The 20,939-nt window shown below is 38.7% G+C and overlaps 1 protein-coding gene across 1 annotated transcript in view; it reads right to left on the bottom strand.

The window, feature by feature from the left end:
- The window catches only part of LOC134203813 (sphingolipid delta(4)-desaturase DES1-like), a 29,371-nt gene extending 20,847 nt beyond the window's left edge, over window positions 1–8,524 (bottom strand). Inside the window, exon 1 of the mRNA XM_062678661.1 lies at window positions 7,513–8,524. Within this exon, the coding sequence (XP_062534645.1) occupies window positions 7,526–8,491 (966 nt within the window). The 5' untranslated portion in view covers window positions 8,492–8,524 and the 3' untranslated portion in view covers window positions 7,513–7,525. The remainder of the gene's footprint in view (window positions 1–7,512) is intronic.
- Between the last annotated feature and the right edge of the window lie 12,415 nt (window positions 8,525–20,939).

Raw genomic sequence — 20,939 nt, 5'->3', positions numbered from 1 at the left:
ACCGGACGTGTTGCCCGGTAGACGTATCGCTCAGCGGTATTTAAATACAACGCAGATAGGCTATGGTCAGAGGATGCGTTGATATTTCAAGATTACAAGATTTCAAGTTTCCAACGTGAGGATCTGATATTCATTTATTTATTTATTTATTGTCGTCAATCATAATTGTAGACCTATTTACATTTGTATTCTTAACTATTCTAAATAACATTAAATAATGTTGATACTGTTTAAACTTATTGTAAAGTGTCATTAGCTTATAATACGAGAGAAGATCTGTTTCAGCTGTGTTTTGGACATCGATAAGTCAATAGTGTCACAATGTTTATTATAAGTGATCATCATTTGATTCATTGGGCCATTTTTGCATAGTTTGTTCGATGATAATTTACGGAGAATATTTGACGATGTCGTAAAGATCGTAATGGAACATAAAAATTAAGTTTTGATAATAGCTCCGTTGAGTCAATTCTGTTTGAAACAATATTGTTTATAAAAGTTACCATTGCTAAATCTCGACGCACTTTCAGTGAATGAATATTGATGAGCTTACAACGAGCTACATATGGTGGCAATGGAAATTCAGTCCACCCTAACTTTCGTAGTGCATATAATAAAAATTGTTTTTGAACTGACTCAATTCTGTTGGCATGAATAGCTGAAAATGGGGACCAAACTATGTTGCAATATTCTAAGATTGGCCTTACATAAGCTGTATATAGTGTTTTTATTGTGTATGGGTCCTGGAAATTGTAACAGAATCGTTTTATAAAACCTAACATGTTGTTGGATTTGCTTACAATTAAGTTATAATGATCGATGAAAGTTAGTTTTGAATCCAATATTACTCCCAAATCTCTTACTCTATTGCTTCTTACTACGTTCTGATCATCAAAACTAATATTTGCGCTGAGTATGTTTCGTTTTCTGCTGAAGGTTATTGAGTTGCATTTTTATATTCAACTGTAGAAGACTTTTTACACCATGTATGGAATACCAATATTTCATCTTTGAATGTATCGATATCCTCGACAGTTTTGATTTTTAGGAAAAGTTTCATGTCATCTGCATAAATTAAGACATTCAATTTATGAAGCACAAGAGGGAGGTCATTTACAAATAAAATAAAAAGTAACGGACCTAAATGAGATCCTTGAGGAACTCCAGAAGAGGCTTGTATTGGGGTTGATAATTTTCCTTTGAATCTTACAATTTGAACCCGACTTGTTAGATACGTTCCATGCAGGTAAAAGACTTTGCAATAGCATTCTTTTGTACTACATAAGATGATGGAGGGATCTCTGCAAGTGTTGTTTTTAGAAGTGTCCGGTGTTGGGAGGTGTCCGGCGCTGGGGGATCTCCCCCTATATGAACCTTCTTATTGCATCAAATTTACATTTAATTGAAAAAAATGTTAGAAATATGGAATTAGAATATCGAGAACACTGTGAAAGTTATGTGAACAATGTTGGGACATTTCAAAGACCTCAGCCACAGACAAACAGACGTAAGTTATTATAGATCATGAAATCAATGCCAAAAGAATCCACAATTTTCAAACATGGGTTTCTAGTACAATAATACTTCAAAACTAGATCTAAACAGATAATACTGAATCATCAATTTGACGCCGCACACAATACACGGTTCGAGGCCGGTGTCAGGCCATTAGCCCGAATAGTCAATAGGCCGAATGGCCATTAGGCCGAATTAGCAAAAAGAAGCAAAAATTATCCTTCTTCTGTCTTCCTTCTTCCCTCTTCCTTCTTTCTTTTTCCCTCTTCCTTCTTCCTTCTTCCGTCTTATTTCTTCCGTCTTCTTCCTTTCTTCTTCTTTCTTTCTTATACTTTCTTTCTTCTTATTTCTTCCTTCTTCTTTCTTCCTTCTTTCTTCTTCCTCCTTCTTTCTTCCTTCTTCCTTTTTCCTTTTTTTCTTCTTCCGTTCAAGTTCTTCCTCACTTCGCACTACTCACTTCTCACTCCCCAGTTCTCATTCGGCCTAATGACCATTCGGCTTAATGACCGTTTGGCCTAATGGCTTTCGGTCTAATGCGAATGCGCCCCACGTTCGCAATGTCGTTGTGTACCTGGTCAGCCCGCCTCGCTCGCTGGGCTTCACGCCGTCTCGTACCTGCCGGATCTGTCCATCGTACCCTTCCGGCTTTAGCTATCTTCTGGATGCTGGGTTCGCCATACAGCTGGACGAGCTCGTGGTTCATTCTTCGTCGCCAAACACCGTCTTCTTGCACACCGCCAAAGATGACCCTAAGCACCCGTCGCTCGAATACTCCGAGTGCTTGCAAGTCCTCCTCGAGCATTATCCACGTTTCATGTCCGTAGAGGACTACCGGGGGCATCCTTAGTCGTGTGGTAAGACGCTCGGCTACAAAGTAAGACCATGCTGAGGGTGGCTGGTTTCGATTCCAGACGCCGATCTAGGAAATTTTCGGCTTGGAAATTGTCTCGACTTCCCTGGGCGTAAAAGTATCATAAGTAACTTGGTTTAGAAACCTCTCAGTTAATAACTGTGGAAGTGCTTAATGGACACTAAGCTGCCAGGCGGCTCTGTCCCAGTGGGGATGTAATGCCAATAAGAAGAAGAAGAAGAAGAGGACTACCGGTCTTATCAGCATTTCGTACATAACACATTTGGTGCGGTTGAGAATCTTTTTTGACCGCAGTATCTTCTGGAGTCCACAGTAGGCCCGACTTCCACAGATGATGCGCCTTCGTATTTCACGAGGATCCAAGGTAGACGAATTCATCGACCCCTTCGAAGTTATACCCGTCTATCGTAATTCGTAACACTGGTTCCCAAGCGGGTCCTTTCGCGCTCGGTTCTGCCCACAAGCATGTATTTTGTCTTAGATCTACTCACCAGCAGTTCACTTTTGTTGCTTCACGTTTCAGGCGGATGTACGTGTACAGTTCTGCTACCTTTGCGGCCGACAATGTCCTTGTCATCCACGAAACAAATAAATTTACTGACTGTTGAGAATCGTACCCTGGCTGTTACACCCGGCTCTCCGCATAACACCTTCTAGCGCAATGTTGAACAACAGGCACGAAAGTCCATCACCTTGTTTTAGTCCCCGGCACGATACAAACGAACTGTGTTAGTCCAAAATCTTCACACAGTTTTGCACACCATCCATCGTTGCTATGATCAGTCTGGTTAGCTTCCCAGAAAGCTGTTCTCGTCCATAATTTTCCATAGCTCTCCGCGGTCTATACTGTCGTATGCCGCCTTAAAATCAATGGTGCGTTGGAACCTGGTATTCACGGCATTTTTGAAGGATTTCACTGCCTGTAGTTTCAGCGCCATTTAAATGATCCTCGAAGTGCTGCTTCCACCTTTCGATCAACACACGTTCGTCCGTCAAGATACTCCCATCTTTATTCCAGCACATCTCGGATCGCGGCACGAAGCCTTTGTAGGATGCGTTGAGCTTTTGATAGAACTTGCGTGTTTCTTGAGAACGGCCCAGCTGTTCCATCTCCTCGCACTCCGCTTCTCCCAGGCTGCGTTCCGCGAAAAGTTTTGACGTAAACTACGTCTAAGGGGAAGACTCGGATACAGGGTGGCAAATGAAAATTTACAAATTCGAGACCGTCACGAAATCATGTAAGATTTTGAACTTTAATAGCGCCTTTATCTTCCGATGGATTTTTAAGATTTATATATCAATCGACTCGGAAATTCTCTACCAATTTGTCAATTATATTGAAACTTTGGGTTATGAACGTTAAAATAGGGTATCGGATCATTTGAGCAGCACCCTCTTTTCTTGTCTGCAAGAGTTTCGTTTCGGCCGTCGCCGTTCAGTGCGGTTGGCTTTTGGACTCTGCTTTTTGTGCGGTGTTTCGCACAAAAAGTAGAACAATGGAGCCGGACCAGTGTCGAAACAAAGGTAACAAAAATGCGTTATGTAGTGCATGGTGCATAAAAAGTGATGCAGATAGGGGCATGTTTGTGCAGGCATGAGACGATCAATTGCTAACAATGCCAATGCCCTTGCTAGTAATGCAATCATCGCAATTCGCAATATAATTGCACAAACATGTTTATATTAAAAAACGACTTTGGAAAAATGTTGAACCTTTTTTTTTGCAAACTGAAAACTAATAAGGCCGTTACACATATTTATTAAAAATTATGGACTACGCAAGGTCGAGGTCTACTGGTCTCCGCAAAGTCAAGAGGGAGGGGGTAATCTTTTTCTTCTTCTACTGAATCGAGCGGCGTGAAAATTTGAATGCAGAGGTTTTTGGGGCCGGGGAAGGTTCTTAAGATGGTTAGAGACCCCTCTCCTCTTTGAAACCTGGCTCCTATACAAATGAAACATCAATTTCATCATAACTCGAGATCGAGTAAATGGAACCAAATCTGGCGTGTGGAGGTTTTGGAAGGGAAGATATGTTTCTGTGGTGGTTTGCAACGCCTTCTGGAAAGGGGAGCTCCCATACAAATGAACCAAAAATTTCTGCATAACTCGAGAACTAATCAGAGAATAAATCAATTTTAGGCGAAACAAAGTTCGTCGGGTCTGCTAGTAAAAAATGAATATTAAAATGGAGAAAAAAAATCCTCGGATTTGTTAAAGAATGTTTTGAAAGTTCTCAAAATTTACCGGAAATTTTTTTTGTTGCCCCTCAAATTGTTATTTTTGAGCAAAACAATCCAAAGGGGGGGGGGGGCATATTTTATAAAAATATTTTTATCGGCCTAATAATATTTTGTCCAATTAAATGCGCGCCTGAATCAGAAGGATTTAACTTTGATTCAGGAAGTGTGAATGCACTTAAGATATTTTTATAATACGTGGGTGCAATCATACGGTACTTATTGTACACGACAAAAGCTTCGGAACGCATACGTTCTTGAGACGGGCTATATGAGTTACAATAGAGCTATCACCTTCTTGCTCCCTGATTCAAAAGTCTTACAATGATATTAATAAAATGTTTGCGCGAATATTTTATCCATAGTGACATTCAGTGTTGGTAGAATCATACTCAAATCTTAATCATCGAGGTTTCATGCACGAGCTAACTCGCCTGCGATTCTGTAGGGGGAGCATCGCGCTTGAGTTTCTCGGCCAGAATCGCATCTCTTCGCTCACTCACCGAAAAATGATTTCGTTCTAAAAAGCGTCAAAACGCAATCGAGGCGTATGTTTTGTTCATACAGTGTTGACCCGATTTTGTCACTCCCCGATTTTGTCTACCCCCGATTTTATCACGTTTTCGACCCGATTTTGTCACCCCAAAAAAATTTGTCATTCTTTTTATTTTCGTAAATAATACCACAAACAACATTGATTTTCATGAAATAACTTTCACCGCTTGTAGTTTATTACGAACGCCTTCTGAGTACTTTGGAAATATTCTGTAAGCAATTTCGACAAGAAATAATGGGTACCGTTCACGCATTTGGACTTTCCAAGGCATAAAATGATTCATATTTGTGGAATTAATTAAAAAATTGAGAATATTTTTTTTTTTCAATTTTGTCACATACCCTGTTTTATCACCCTAAAATTCACCAGGGGGGTGATAAAATCGGGATAATACTGTATATGCAATTATTAGCCATTGTTTGAGACGAAAAACAGATAATTCAATGCATTCAACAATGAAGAACACGTAAATATCATGCAATGATGCAAATTGCGATTCGAATCATGAGCAAATCTCTGGGCCATGATTCTTATGGGATTTTACTCACGCATGGTTTGCATCTGGGTGGTGCGGATAGAGCCGCTTTTCTGCTCTCAAGCAAGTAGAGGAATATTTTGAAATCTATCCCATAAGCAAAATTATTTTGCAGTTACTTGCCTGTCAAACATTTCCCGCTCTTCGAATTCCTCTTTTCGTGCTGCATGAGGTCGCACAAATGCGCAAGACTCTACATGACTTCACGATGGTTCGCATACATTTCTAGCCCAATCAGCTGTTCAATCTCGTGAAATATCGTAACGAGTGCTTTTAAATTGCATTCCTACTAATTTTCCACTCGAAATATAATGTGAAAATATTTGTTACAAAGAATTCAAAACTCAAACTAAGTTTATTTTTATTTTTTTCTCAAAAAATAACAATACTTCTCAATATAGGATCTGAATCGAACATAACCACAATCTTCAATGTTTGGCTCCGGCACAATAGAAAAGTTTGGCTTCAGTTTGACAACCAAATCGATTCTATTCGCATCACCCAGGTTTGCATCGCCGATGAGATTTGAGATTTTGAGATTTTACCAACACTGGTGATACTGCCAGACAGTGGGAGTTAGATTGTAATAACACACACACCCTCTTTTCCCGTCCGCAACGTTTACTACTAGCGCGCATCACAACCAAATTAATTGGGTTTTGGTACATGATTGACATTTTATGATTCTAATGATGCACGAAAAACAAGATATGCCTATGATTGGAATGTTTCTGAATAATAAATGTTGCAAACGGAAAAGAGGATGCTCCCCTAGGGCTTCTTCTATTGAAATATTTCATCAAATTCTTCAAAACCCAAATGTAGGCAATTCGGATCCAAGAAAGGCATCATCATAACAATTTTCATATCTTAAGATACGCTAGTTTTGTTCTAAACCAGTGACATAAGTAATCAAATGAATTTTCTAAAAATATTCATGCATGATGGCACTACAATCCTCACTGAACAAAACTGCCTTACGTAGTTTACGTTGGGCGGTTGTGTCTTGTACATAACCCTTCTGATTTTTAGATTAAAAAATCACACAAATAAAATTCTAGGATTATGATTTTAATGACATACTTTTAAGGTATCTTTACGTATTACATTGAAATACACAAGTCAAGAGTCAAACGACTCATTCTAAGATGTTTTACGAATCCGAGGATATTTCTGAAACAAATGAATCATATAAAAATCATGAAAATACCACAAAAAGTGCAAATGAAAAAATAAATCAGACTTTTATATAAAACCTTAGTTTTCGAATTAAGGTGGTTGGTCAGCAAAAGATCGCAATAAACCACATGGCGGGAGGGGGGAATAAACATCGGCAAAAAAATTACCACTTGGTTTCTGCATGGCCCCAAAGCACATTTCCGTTTTCTCTTTACGAACAAAATATCACATGTTAGCCAAAAAGCCGCTTGGCGAGATTGTGTCTGTATGTGACGATGTGATGAACTTTGTATACAACTTAAAAATCACTCTAATAAAGTTAAAAAAAATGTATCTGACGATCCAGATTCAGATGCACTTTATCAGGTGATAAAGCACGTAGGCTTAATGGGCTATTAAGGGAGTACAATAGCAATGTTTTACGTTTAATATATCGTTCAATACATCGAAGCACAACAAAATTGAATTACTTGCACTTAACGGTAGCATGACATGACATAATGTATGTCCAGAAAAAAATGTTATCTCTCTGTTCTACGCTACATTATCAGTTTGATCAATTATCTGCCGCTGAAAGCATTGTTGCCATTTCCCAGTGCCAATAAATAAAGTGACTCACCTGATATGTCTAATCATCCCGCCCTCTCGAATGCCCTGCGTTTGATTCGGGCGTAAGGTCCGATGGCGGGATCCATCACAAAATCATACATGACACGCACCCAGGACGTGTGTTGTGGCATGCTTTCGTAGAATTCCGGAGCGATTTTCTTCAACTCGGGCAACTTGCTCCCAGGAATGGCCGGGAAGTCATGATGTTCGTTGTGATACCCGACGTTGAACGTAATCCAGTTCAATGGGCCATAGTAGGAGTACGTTTCGAACCCTTTGGCATACATATAATGCTCGGCGATGAAATGACCGGCCACAGGATGTAGACCCATAGCTAGAAATGACCCAATCAATAGGTAGGCCAGCATTCTCCACCCGAAAATTGCCACCACCAGGCCATCGAATGTCAGTTGTATGGCAGTGTTTAGCATCTCCAGTTTTTCAACTGGGAGTGGGTTGACGAATAGTGGCCTTATAGCGTAGAACAAAGGTTGAAGAATCAGCCAGATAAACTTTCCAAAAGTATTGCAGAACAGCTTCGCTTCAAGAATGCTCGGTACGTCCGGATCCAGCCTTTCATCTGCCAAATATCTATGGTGCAAGGTGTGATATTTCTTGAAAGAAACCGACATCGGTATTCCGATAGGAAGGTTGCACCACATACCGAACAATCGGTTCGCCAACGGCCTTCCGTATCCGAACGCCATGTTGTGAGAAATTTCGTGATTGGCTAACATCAAAGAGTGGTTGATAACACCGCCGAAGCAGTAAGCGACAATGGTAATCATTTTCCACGACTGATGCTGCATCACGTAGAGCATGACGATTTGCGTTAGTACCATAGCCGATACGATGTACTTGAACTGTGGGTCCGGTCCGAACAGCTTCTTAATTTGAGGATACTTTTGTAGCATGATACTGCGGCGGCTCGTGTGCGGCTGGTCATTGTAAACCCACTCGAAATCTGTTCGGGAGACGTGTTGACCCATTTAGAGGCTGGTATCGATTCGCCAGGCCGCGATCCGGACGAGTTTCGATTGGAAAATGTGTTTTAGCGCCCTGAGTTAGAAGTTGACTAAAGGGATTAAACGACCTCTGCGTAGCTTCAAGTGTAACGGTGGAGTACATAAGAACTGATAAAGGTTATTGCAGCTTATCTATTTTTTCGGCATACGATAACGATATACGAGCCGGTTTCACGTAATGGTGATTTCTATGCATTTGTCATTCACCATGTTAGTGGTTATAATATCAAACATGCGGAATTAATTGAAATACTAGTAAACATTGGTTGTTTGGTGGATTGCATTATACAAATATAACATCAGCAACACAATTTTATTGCGGTACCTATTGTTTTCCCCATTTAGAGGGATGAATTACTAATGAAATGGTGTGTAAATTTGGCCATATTGTCAGGGTCAATATTTGAAGCTGATTATTGACCACCATCCCCTAATCTCAAGATGCCATGTGACCCGTGTCGATAGCGGTGAAATAAATACCAAGTCATAAACGGAGCCTCACGGGTATCCTCACAGTGGGTGGTGACAGCATTACCCCCCTCAACACCAAGAAGAATTTCATTTCGATCAAACCCTCATACTTTGAAAAAAAAAAATGAATACAACATATAGTGAATACATAGTCCTTTCCTACTAAGAATTCAAATCACTAATAAGTTAGACCTTCCGATCACAATCCAGAAACTCTTTTTGGAAGGTGCATGTAACAAATCGACTTTCTGTGTACAAATGCATGCATGGAAGAATTAAACTACCCAATAGTGAGTTCCATTTACCCAACTTCGGACTTGCACACGGGAAGCCAAAATTGAGTAAATGGGATCGAACTAGTTTGCCTTTACTCTCATGTTAAAAAGTACCAAGCGTAAGTTTTATTTACTACAGCGGTTCTCAACGTTTTTCTCGACAGGTACCCCCTGGGGGCCTTTTTTTTTTTTTTTATTTTTTTTAACAACGAGTAATTCTAATGCACTGATCCAGCACACACGTAGTAGTAGCCAAGCTACCACATGGAAGTGTACTGGAGTGTGGGACTCTCACCCACTAAACCCTCCTAATTTCCCCCCGGGACAGCCTTCCAGCATTACTTCTGGAGGATATGAACTACAGATACTACGCTAGAACACTCCTACCTCAGCATGTGTAGTCTATACACAAACTGGATGTCATAAAGCCCAATCCGGAGAAACTTTCTCGATATCCTGGACATAGTGTACCCATTATACTTGCCATACAAGTATAATTTTTTGCTGTAAATGAATATAAGCATAACCACTGACTGATTGACTGACAATAATGACAATTAATTATTAACGGAATATAGGCAATATAAGAAGAAACCAAACATTTTCCAGAATGCAAATAAATTTTATACATCAATTATACATTCTAGACTTTAAGGACTTTTAGATGCTTCCGAGCCTCTTGAAAGGATGCTTCCGAGCCTTTTAAAAGAAGGCTTCCGACCCTCTTGAAAGGAGGCTTCCGATCCTCTTCACAGTCTCTCGAAAAAAAGATTATGAGCTACTTGGAAGGAGGCTTCCAAGCCTCTTACAGCGAAGCTACTGTGCTTTTTCGAAAAAAAACCTTCATGTCTCTAATATGGAGGCTTCCGAACCTTTAAATTCCAGATTTAGTCACTCGATGTTTTGTCCTTTTCAGGGTGTTGACTCATCTCCAAAATAAAAATTCCCGGATTTTTCCAGGGTTTTCAATAAATCTCCAAAATTATAAAAATACATTGAACACATGCAGATGATTTTATTTATTTAAAAAAATATTTAAAAAAATTGAATGGTTAATATTGATATTGAACGTTGTATAATGGTGACCGTCACAATAATTCTAAAACTTTGAAGATTTGGTAACTTTAAATGCTAAAATTATTTCTTGGCTTACTTTTGGCAGTTTTAAGCTTAACGATTTTTTATTGTATTTTGTGGTCTGGAAATTGTGGATGAAGTTCGTTCAAAAATTTCTTGAAAAATTCATCAAGTTGTTATCTCAGAAATTCATCCAGAAATTCCAACGGGAAATCCGGCAAAGCTTTTTTTGTAAATACTTCACGAAATTCTTTCGTAAATTCATTCAGACATTCTTTTAGGCATTCTAGCAGAAATTCCTTCTAAATTTACTTCAGGAATTCATTCTGAAAATCCACCGAGAATGAATTCCCCCGGATTTTTTTTTTCGGAAATAAATCCGGAAAATTTTAACGAAAATTAATTTAGTTTTCTAAGAAATTAAGGAATTCTTCCGGAGATTTAATTAGAAATTCTTCCAGAAATTGCATTAGAATTTCCTTCATGAAAAACATAAGGAATTCCTTTGGAAATTCTTATCTTGAGGATTTCTCTTCGAAATTCCTTATTCTGGAAATTATTTCTAGAATTCCTCTGGAAATTCCTTCAGAAGTTCTCTAGTAAGAATTTATCCGAAAAGTTTTTGGCGAAATCCTTGGAATTTTATAACCGTACGATCCGTCCGCGCCTTCCGAAAGGATTAGCGGATGGTTTAAGCGCCACTCCTAATGGAGACCATCCACCTGTTCTAGGGTTGCCCGGCCTAAGACCTTTCAGGGGAAAGGGTTATTATCTTCCAATAATGGAAGGAAAGCGCGAAGATCGACAGGCTATAGGGATTCCAAAGAAAATTACTCCCCCTTCAAAACACGCTCGATCGTTAAGAAGAGCAAAAACAATCTAGTTGAAGGCAGAATATCCGCTTACAGTCGTTATCATCATCGGTTGGCTATAAACAGCTCACCCCGATCAGATCTGAAAAAATAGAGAGTGTCCGTTGGTTGGATTCAGGGCCAACCTCCCCAGTAAAACAATCAAAAAGAAAATGCTACAAAATAACGAAACCGGGTGACATGGAAACCTCCTCTACATTACCTCTTCTCGTTCCTGCGAACTAAGCAAGTCGGATTGTCTGTGGTACCCTATTGCTATTTATTCAAACTCATCAAACAATATACATATTCGCAGTTCAATTTAATTATTTATTTCGTAGGCCTACAATCTATCCATTCAAAAACTCTCTCTCTCTCTCTTCACTTCTTCTGTTCGCTTCTATTCTTTCGTAATCTAATTATCTCCTATCACGTGCTTTTGTGCGGTGTGGGCATTCACTTTCAGGGATCGGCTAATAGAAAAATAGCCTCTCACCGCCACGCATCACCAACCAAAATTGGGAGCAGGCAAATCCAAAATATTCTTAACCAATTTTTTTCCAAGTTCGTTTATTTGGTAGGCTCAGGCGTGTATAACACTTTACGGAGCCATGGTTCTTTATGATATATACAATCAATATCATTTAATTTTTCAGTTAGTAAGAGAGGGGTAGAAGCCAGCGTACTCGTGGTGACTCGAGGTTAGTTTACAATGTTTAAGGATGGACGGGGCTATGGATTTGGGATCAGGGAATTTCAGCTTCTCATCCGGGTATTTGGCGTCAGGGACGATGTGGCGTGTCGTCGTGCTCGAGGAATGGTTCGACTGGGAGCATCTTCCGGATGGCAAGAGCTATGGTGCTCTACGGAACAGAAAGAAGAGACTAATCACAAAAAAAAAAAACTTTGAAGAAAGAAAAAAACAAACTATTAGATTTTGATATCAGAAGCACAAAGAAAACTATAAATGGCCTGCATATAGACCACATCACGATCTCCCAAAACATCTCGAACTTCCCTGAAGGGTTGTTTACCTCGGGCCACTAGGGTATCCAATAATTGCTCTCTGGAGGCGTCGTTTTCCGAGCAGGACCAAACTACGTGATCGATGTCATCATAACCGGCTCCGCACCTACATAAGTTGCTATCGACAAGGTTTATTCTGTACAGATGTGCGTTTAGTGAATAGTGATTAGACATAAGTCTCGACATCACGCGTATGAAGCCTCGACTTAAGTCCTCACCTCTGAACCACGCTCGCCCAGAAACTTTTGGAACTATAGAAAATAGCCACCGTCCAAGTTCGTTGTGTGTCCAATTTCTTTGCCAACTTTGAAGAGTACTCTGACGGACTAATGGGAAAAACTCGTTGCTCGAGAATTGTCTATCATAAACCTCACCTTCCTGTGCGCCCACCTTTGCCAGCGAGTCTGCCTTCTCATTGCCGTAGATTGAGCAGTGAGAAGGGACCCAAACAAAGGTAATCTTGAATGATCTTTCGACCAAAACACACATCTGCTCTCTTATGTTTGTAAGAAAGTAAGATGCGTGCTTAACAGGTTTCATCGACCGGAGTGCCTCGATAGAACTAAGACTATCCGAGAAGATGAAATAATGGTCTACGGGCTGATTTGAAATTATCCCCAAAGCGAAGTTAATTGCTGCCAGCTCAGCAACATAAACCGAACACGGTTCCTGAAGTTTTCGGAAGGTGGTTGAAGTTACATTGAAAACACCGAAGCCAGTGGATCCGTTGATGCGAGAACCATCAGTGAAATATCTGTTATTGCAATTGACATGTTCATATTTTTCAGAAAAAAGTGAGGGAATAGATATTTGTCGAAGATGATCTGGTATTCCTTGAATAGCATGTTTCATGGACAGATCGTATACAATTGAGGAACTGTCTTTGGTGAAGTGAACTCGAGGGGGATTATAACACGGAAGACAAAGATCTGACGATATGTAGTTGAGATAAACTCTCAGGAATCTTGAACGACAAGTTAGTTCAAGCATATTATCGAAGTTATCTAGAACAAGTGTGTTACTTGTTCCACATTTGATGAGTATTCTAAGTGAGAGCTCCCAGTAACGGTGCTTTAAAGGAGTGACTCCAGCAAGCACCTCCAGGCTCATGTTATGCGTTGAATGCATGCAGCCAAGGGCAATACGCAAACAACGATACTGAATTCGTTCCAATTTGATCAGGTGGCAATCAGCTGCTGAGAGGAAGCAGAAGGAGCCATACTCTAAAACAGAGAGAATAGTCGTTCTATAGAGTTTGATGAGGTCTTCCGGGTGAGCACCCCACCATGTTCCGGAGATAGAACGTAGAAAATGGATCCTTTTCCGGCATTTTTGTATCAAATACTCAATGTGGAGTTTCCAGGTACATTTGGAATCAAACACGACCCCAAGGTATTTAGAAGATAAAGATTGGTTGATGTCATCATTCAACAGCTTGAGTTTCAGTTGAGCAGGATACCGCTATTCTTAACCAATTTAACCATAACCAAAAATTTGCATGCATGCGTTTGTTCTACTCACGGACCATCTGTATTATTGTCGCCGTTGTAGCTCCACGACGGGGACGCTGCTATCGGTCGCTTGCCGGACGATGGTGTGGACCGGTCGAAGAACGGTGCGGTGCCGCAGGCGGCCTGATGAGCGGACGACGCCTACGCACGTGCTCCACGGACGGAGATGGCGACGCTTGCCATGTGCTTACGGGATGGTGGAGAAGGTGACGCTTACCTACGGCTCATCTAACACGATGCCGGTCTCTTACACCGCGGTTGCGGTGCGCGCTCTTCCTTCTACTACGCTACGGTAGTCCTCATGCGCCGACGGCGCCTCGCCAACGAGATGTGGACTTTGCTTTGCTGCTGCTGCTGCGCTCTCGGTCGTCACCGACAGCGGGAAAACGGTTGCTGTTGCTGCTGACTTGCTTTGCCTTCGCCCTGCCTGGGCGCGAAAATGTCGATCGCGGCCCCTTCCGGCAAAGTGGACCGCCGGGAAACTTTGAAGCTGCAAGGTGGGGTCAGGAGTAGTCGCTGGCTAAAACCTGTGAGGTGACGGGTCTCCGGCACACTTGCCACAACTCTGTTTTACGCTCCACACTCGCACACTACCTACTGCTAGCACGTTTGATTGATCGCACGATAGTTCGATCGACTTACTTTTTAGCTTACAAATCACCTCACGACGCGAAACTAAATCGGACAACTCCTGCCTCTTCCACAATCCAGATCAAAGTGAACGAGTCACAGTCAAGAATCCTCAGATTAAATGTAAGATTGTCCTAATTCTTAGCCTTCGGTTTCGACCTCACGAAGTCCCTAGATCGCATTTCCCCCTCCTAACGATCGAAGTGCAGGAAGCAATTAATCCATTCGGATCGCAGCCTACTTTGCCTGCCGATCTTTCCCGAAAATTATCAAAGAGGCTTTGTTGGGGTTTTCCCCAGGTGGATGGTCACTACCCGACCGGTGACGTAATCACACGCGCTCGCCACATGGTAGGCACGTTGATCTAGAACGTTCTGAGCGTTCTGCGAGCGTGAGAGAATAAAAGAGCTTTTGAAACGCGGTACAACGGACTGCTAATCTTTAATAAATTTGTGAAACTATTTACAAAACTATTAATTAAACTACTTTCTATATTTAAATCAGGTTCATATTCAATTATACTAAATATTTTCAAAACTGTAACGGACCGAATGGCCGTTACAATTTACGAATAAATTTCTAAAGAAATTTCTGAATAAATTTCCTAAAAAAATTCTGAAAAAAATTCTTGAGAAATGTCTGAATAAATTCCGAAAGGAATTTCAGAAAAAAAAATCCTGAGGGAGTTTCTGCATTTTTAACTGACTACAGTAATTATTTCGGAAATTCCTCCAGGAATTCTTTCAGATATGCCTTTAAGAATTCCTTCAAAAATAATTTTGGTAATTCCCTCATAAGCACCTTTAAAAATTACTTCGTGGATCTCTTCATGAATGTCTTCTTTGAAAGAAAATCTTTCATTCATCTTACCATGATATTCAAGTGTTTGCCCCCTGACTGAATGAAAATCATAAGAAGATATTTTTTCTTAGCATTTGTACTGGCTTTCAGTAAAATTCAATTCAAATTTTCAGTAAAGTTCAATCAAAATTTTGGAATATTATATTTGTATGAAAGGGCAAGAATTTTCCTGTCCATTGCTGATTCAAACACCTGCCCGACTCGGCCACTTTGCGAGAGCTCAGTTCGGTTTTCAACTGGATCTGCAATAGCTACTCCGAAAAAACACGCACTGAACTGATTAACTTTATTACCGGCCGAGCATGCAGAACACAATATTTCGGAAGATTGCGCGAACGTTCTGCTGTCCGGAACAAGAGAAAACACGCACTTAACTGATTAACTTTATTAGGGGCCGTACACTAATTACGTAAGAATTTTTATGGGTTATTCAAATCCCCATTTAAGATTTTTCCCATACAAATCATTTTTTTTATTTATATGGAACATAAGAAAATGGCAGACCCCTCTCCCCCCATAAGTGCTTACGTAATAAGTGTACGACCCCTTACCGGCCATGCAATGCAAAACACAATATTCCGTATATGGTAGAAAATCGGAAATTTTATTTTCAATAAAATTGAAATATCTACAGTTGTCAGTCGTCGGAACTCATTTAGATTAGTGACCACGACAGTGCATCCATGCGTTCATGATGCGCACTACTAATAACTAACGAGCCTGGATTAAAAACAAAGAGACGAAATACTCCTACCTTTAACAACCTTGTGTTCGATTGGAACAACCGATTTGACAGCAAATGCGCTGTTCCAATTTTGACACTTCATCTCTTTGTTATGAGTGCAGCCTCTTTACTAATAACATAAATCGAATTGTCGCGACTCGCAGCGTGAGTGCTCAATAGCGCGGTCCAGTTCGGGGGCGGCGCGACAATATTTCGGCAGACCGCGCGATCGTTCTCTATTCGCTTTGACGAAGCTGCGCTGTTGCCATCTAGCGGAGACGGACGTGTGCGTGAAATCACTATATTTCAACATGGTGAAATATAGGAAGTATATTTTAAAATTCTTTTAAAATGTTATTAACAGTGATATATTGAAAACTTTTTAATAAGTAGGATTAGAAATTTGAAAAACTACATGTTAGACTATTTATCTACAAATGTTTTTTTAATCAAAATAATTCAATTCTTGTGTTGCCTATTTAAAATAAAATTAAATTTCTAACCCGAAAAATCCAACTATTTTCAGCTAAAATGTGTTTTAACGTTTTAATAAGCATTTTAAAATTGACGTCCTATATCCCTTGCCGGGTGAAATAGAAACGCATCATCCGGCCCCCATTTTGTTTTCTCGCTTTCGTCAGGGCCAATTGCTGCTTTGATGTTGCACGAAGAAGAAGAAGCAGAAAGATGATAATCGAAAAAACATTAACGGGAAAGTATACGAAGAGGTTTTTAAAACTCTTCTCAATAATTCTAAAGGCAAATTAAATTAAAAACGGTAAGCAGTACAGGGTTGGACTTTTTTTCTATTGTATAATCAACACAATATTTCTATTCGAACTTTTATTTTGTGATATTACATTTAATAGGGGAAGTAGAGAACTTAGTGCCTAATTGGCCAACCCTGAAAAATACATATTTTTCCAAAATAATCGATCAGTTGAAAGCAGCGTCGAACCGTAAGGGATATTGTACGTTTACTTGCCAGGTGGACACGGTCGGTTAGAGTAGCCGTTCCACCAAGTGTTTGTTAAAGTAGTCGCTAGAGTATTCGCTGTTGGTTTGAGCGAGACAAAGTAAACGTCAAAAAAATTCCAACTATCAATCTGAGTGAAAGAGCGAATATTTGTTTACGTGCTTTTTGGCATTTGCATTTTGGCGGACAAAATTAGATATTTATTACCTGATCGAGAGATATAAAATGTTTAATACTTGCCCCAAAAACCGCGAAAAAAATACCTACATTTTTTCATAAAGTTCTGCGACTGTAATATTGAAGAATTGATTTCATTTGACTAAATATTTGTAATCATTAAAATTAAGTTTTATAAGACATTAACATTGCTGTTCCCCTCGATTTTTTGCACTTACTCTGAGTAGCTGTAAAAGTAATCGGGAAAATCTTGATATCGAGTAAATCCACAATATATCTTTTGTTGGAACTAATAAAACCCTCGCGAATTGCTTTATTTCCGGAGTTATTCACAAAATTGGCCAAATTAGGAACATTACAAAAACCGGTACAGTTCCCCTACACAGTTTAAAAAAGTCCAACCCCATACGGCTTACCGTTTTTAATTAAATTTCTTTTACAATTTTTGAGAAGAGTTTTAAAAACTTCTTCGTATGCTTTCCCGTGGATATTTTTTCGATTATCATCTTTCTACTTTTTTTCTTCATGCAACATCAAAGCGCCAATCGTTAAAAATTGCGAATATTGGCCCAAATTTCGGCACTAATGTATGTTGAAACTACGCTGAAGATTTCAATGGCTGAGAGGTTTTTTCCATGCTTACACAAGGACTGCCTCACTGTGCGTCTGGTAAAGGATAGTCATTTTACTACATCAAAGACTAGGTAGCTGTTTATTACTGACAGGGTGGCCACCGAAACGGGAAAAACGGGACAAGCAGGAAAAAGACGGGAAATTGAAGTCACCGGAAAAAACCGGGAATTCAGAATATTTACAAGGAAAAATAAATTTTCGTCAAATTACATTCAAAATTCTTCAAAGTTGCTAAATAAGTTGATATAAGGAAAAAAATTACTCTTCAATGTTTATTACTCAGTCGCATTCTGACTGAATTATTTGATTTTAGTACATGGTGTGGTACCTAATTAGGTATCAAATCCATCAAAATTGGTTGACATTTTGAATCAATTTCATGGATATTTTGCTACGAGGCATTTTTTTAAAATATTTTTTATTGTTATTTTTCATGTTTTATGAGTTCATCACGTAGTTACGAGGCAAGCTTAGAATTGAATATCGAAATTTTCATTCTTTCATCTTTAAGTTATTCTTCTATACTCTAATCTCCAAGTCTTTAGACGAAAATACTTTTATTATCATTTTTGCAATTTTCAATTGCACAAAATTCGAAAAAAAATAATATGGTGAATATTTATTTTGATACATGATCAAAAGCTGATTGGAATTTTGAAATTCTACAAATATAATAAAAAAATGTATTTTTTATGCTTTGTGAAAAAGTCTGTGATATTTTACAGTAGAGTGGGTGTACCAATTGTCGCCATACATAAGAACAACTATTTTTAAATAAATAAGTAAAATACATGTGGGCGGACTTTATATATCAAGCGAAAGGTTTTACTTCCTGCTCCTTAGAAAAGCTGTGAAAACCACAATAAAATTTGTTATTAACCTCAAAATTGATTAATTCATAATAGGAACGCATGCACCAGTTGTGGCACTATTCTTCATTTTGGTTCCTTATTTGGCAAATCCCATTGTTTTCTTATGGGATTGGCCAAATAGGGACCACTAGTGCAACAACTGGTGCAAAGGACGTCGAAAATTAAGCAAAATCAATTTTTACAATTATGCTTTGCTTGGTTTGGAGGAAATCGAAGGTGTTATCGTATCATATGAATATGCTTTATCGATATGAACTTGGTTTGCGGTGATTTGATTGGCCATTTGGCATATGAAGCACTAGTGCGACAACTGGTGCTATAGCCACAACTGGTACATTTAGCCTATTACAGTTTAGTGTTTCTTCACTACTAACCTAATACAATATAAGGTTATGAAGGTAAAAGATATACTTTAATAGTAGTTTGTGCAACTAGTTGCAAAAAGATGATTTTTTTAGCACGAGTTGTACGTTTATCTAACGAGGCTTGCCGAGTTGGATAAATACTACGAGTACTACAAAAATCGAATTTTGCAACGAGTTGCACACGCTATTTTTTGCAATGACGAAAAATGGGCTTTGATATGATAAATCTGTACCAAAATTGTATATGTAGTTTAGTTTAATCCTTATGATCGTTCTTACCAATAAATCATGTTGCTGCAGAGAAAAATCAGATTTCATGTTATCGTGCCACATTGCATTGTTCGACTAGCCAAGAAGCAAAGTTGAACTTGCTTTTGGAGAATTTTGATGTTCATTTGATGTTCAAACTATTTAATTTATCACGAGGCGCAGAGAATACACTAATTGAGCACTTACCCAAGCTAATTCAGCAAAATGTAGTCATGTAATTAGGGGAAGGTGGGTAGACTTGATCCCCGGGGAGACTTGATCACCCCCTGTTTTATCGAGGACTAAAGTAGTTTTGTTCTAGCGTATTTTTTAGTGTAGATCCTCTTGACAAATGACCTTTATGTGGTGAGTTATTTGTTTGGATTGACAACCTTATTTATTCTGCATGACGGTATGTATGTTTTGACCTTCCTAAAGATTTTTTTATTGGCCTTGCAAAATTTGAACAACTTTTTATAACAATGACCAAATGCTTTCGTTTTTGTCACACCACACAGCCATAAATATGCTTAATGATCTGTACTGATAAAAATGTTAACATTCCATCAAAGTTTTAGGCTATTTGGATTTGAAGCTATTTCCTCAATATGGGGACACTTGATCCCCCATCAGTCACCCATACAAAAATTTGACGAAAAAATTCAAAAAAATATAAATCTATTCTCAGGCTTCTAATTTTTTGTAGATTTGACAGATTTGATGAAGGGTTGTAAGGAAAAATTATTTATTGCGTAGATATCATAAAAAGGGGATCAAGTCTCCCCAAATTTCAAAATTTCATGTGCTTTCGAATTCAATAGCAAAAATCGTTCACGTATACGCACAGCAATTCCAAAATTCCGCGTGTTTTGATGGACAAATATTTAAAAAATCTGAGGGCACCTTTCTAATTTTATCAAAGCAAGTTCTTGGAGAGGGATCAATTTCCCCCGAACATTTTAAAAGTCAATTTTTGACAGCACTCTAAAAAATCGATTGTGTATCAATAACAACAATAATTTAAGGATTGACATACATCAGACAACACTATATTTCATAGAGAGTCTGAGTGGAAATCGCGTATGTTTATTTATTTTTGGCTGTGATACATCGGAAATCAGAAAAAGGGATCAAGTCTACCCAGTCTCCCCTACTGTTCTGATGTTGGTTTTTCATTATAGCACCCAAATGAGTTATAGCACCCTATTTGAGTTGCATAATGTTCATTAAAACATCCATTTCGTTGGTATGAAAAGTAGGCCGTTTTATCACTCAAAAATGAACTGTAAAACAGGTATTATGATCAGGAATTGCAAAAAAATATGTTTTAACTTGCTTCTCGGAAAATAAGGAATTAGTTCCAAAACTTTAAAAATTCCAATATTATAATATTGTATAAGAACGTTCTAACCCCTTAATAATAGATTCAAGATTTTAAAGAAACTGAAAAAAGAAAACAAAATTCTAGAAATTTAAAATGTAAAGCCGATTAAATAACGAATTCAATGTTTTGATTGCCTAAAATGTGCATAAATCTATTTAAAAAAACACAAAATAATGATTTTGGTCGGAAACACAGATTTGGGTCTTTGGGGAAAATCTGTGTTCAAATTAACTGTTTTATAATTTTGTAGATTTTTAGAAAAGCAATACCAATAACTATGATGAGGTTATACACTGCTTTACGTACTGCATTGCTAAGTTCTCTAAGTTA

Source organism: Armigeres subalbatus, unplaced genomic scaffold (genome assembly GCF_024139115.2).
Source record: "Armigeres subalbatus isolate Guangzhou_Male unplaced genomic scaffold, GZ_Asu_2 Contig245, whole genome shotgun sequence".
In the NCBI taxonomy this organism is placed as follows: domain Eukaryota; kingdom Metazoa; phylum Arthropoda; class Insecta; order Diptera; family Culicidae; genus Armigeres; species Armigeres subalbatus.
The sequence above is the reverse complement of the archived record's forward strand: the minus strand, read 5'-3'. Positions and strand labels throughout refer to the sequence as shown.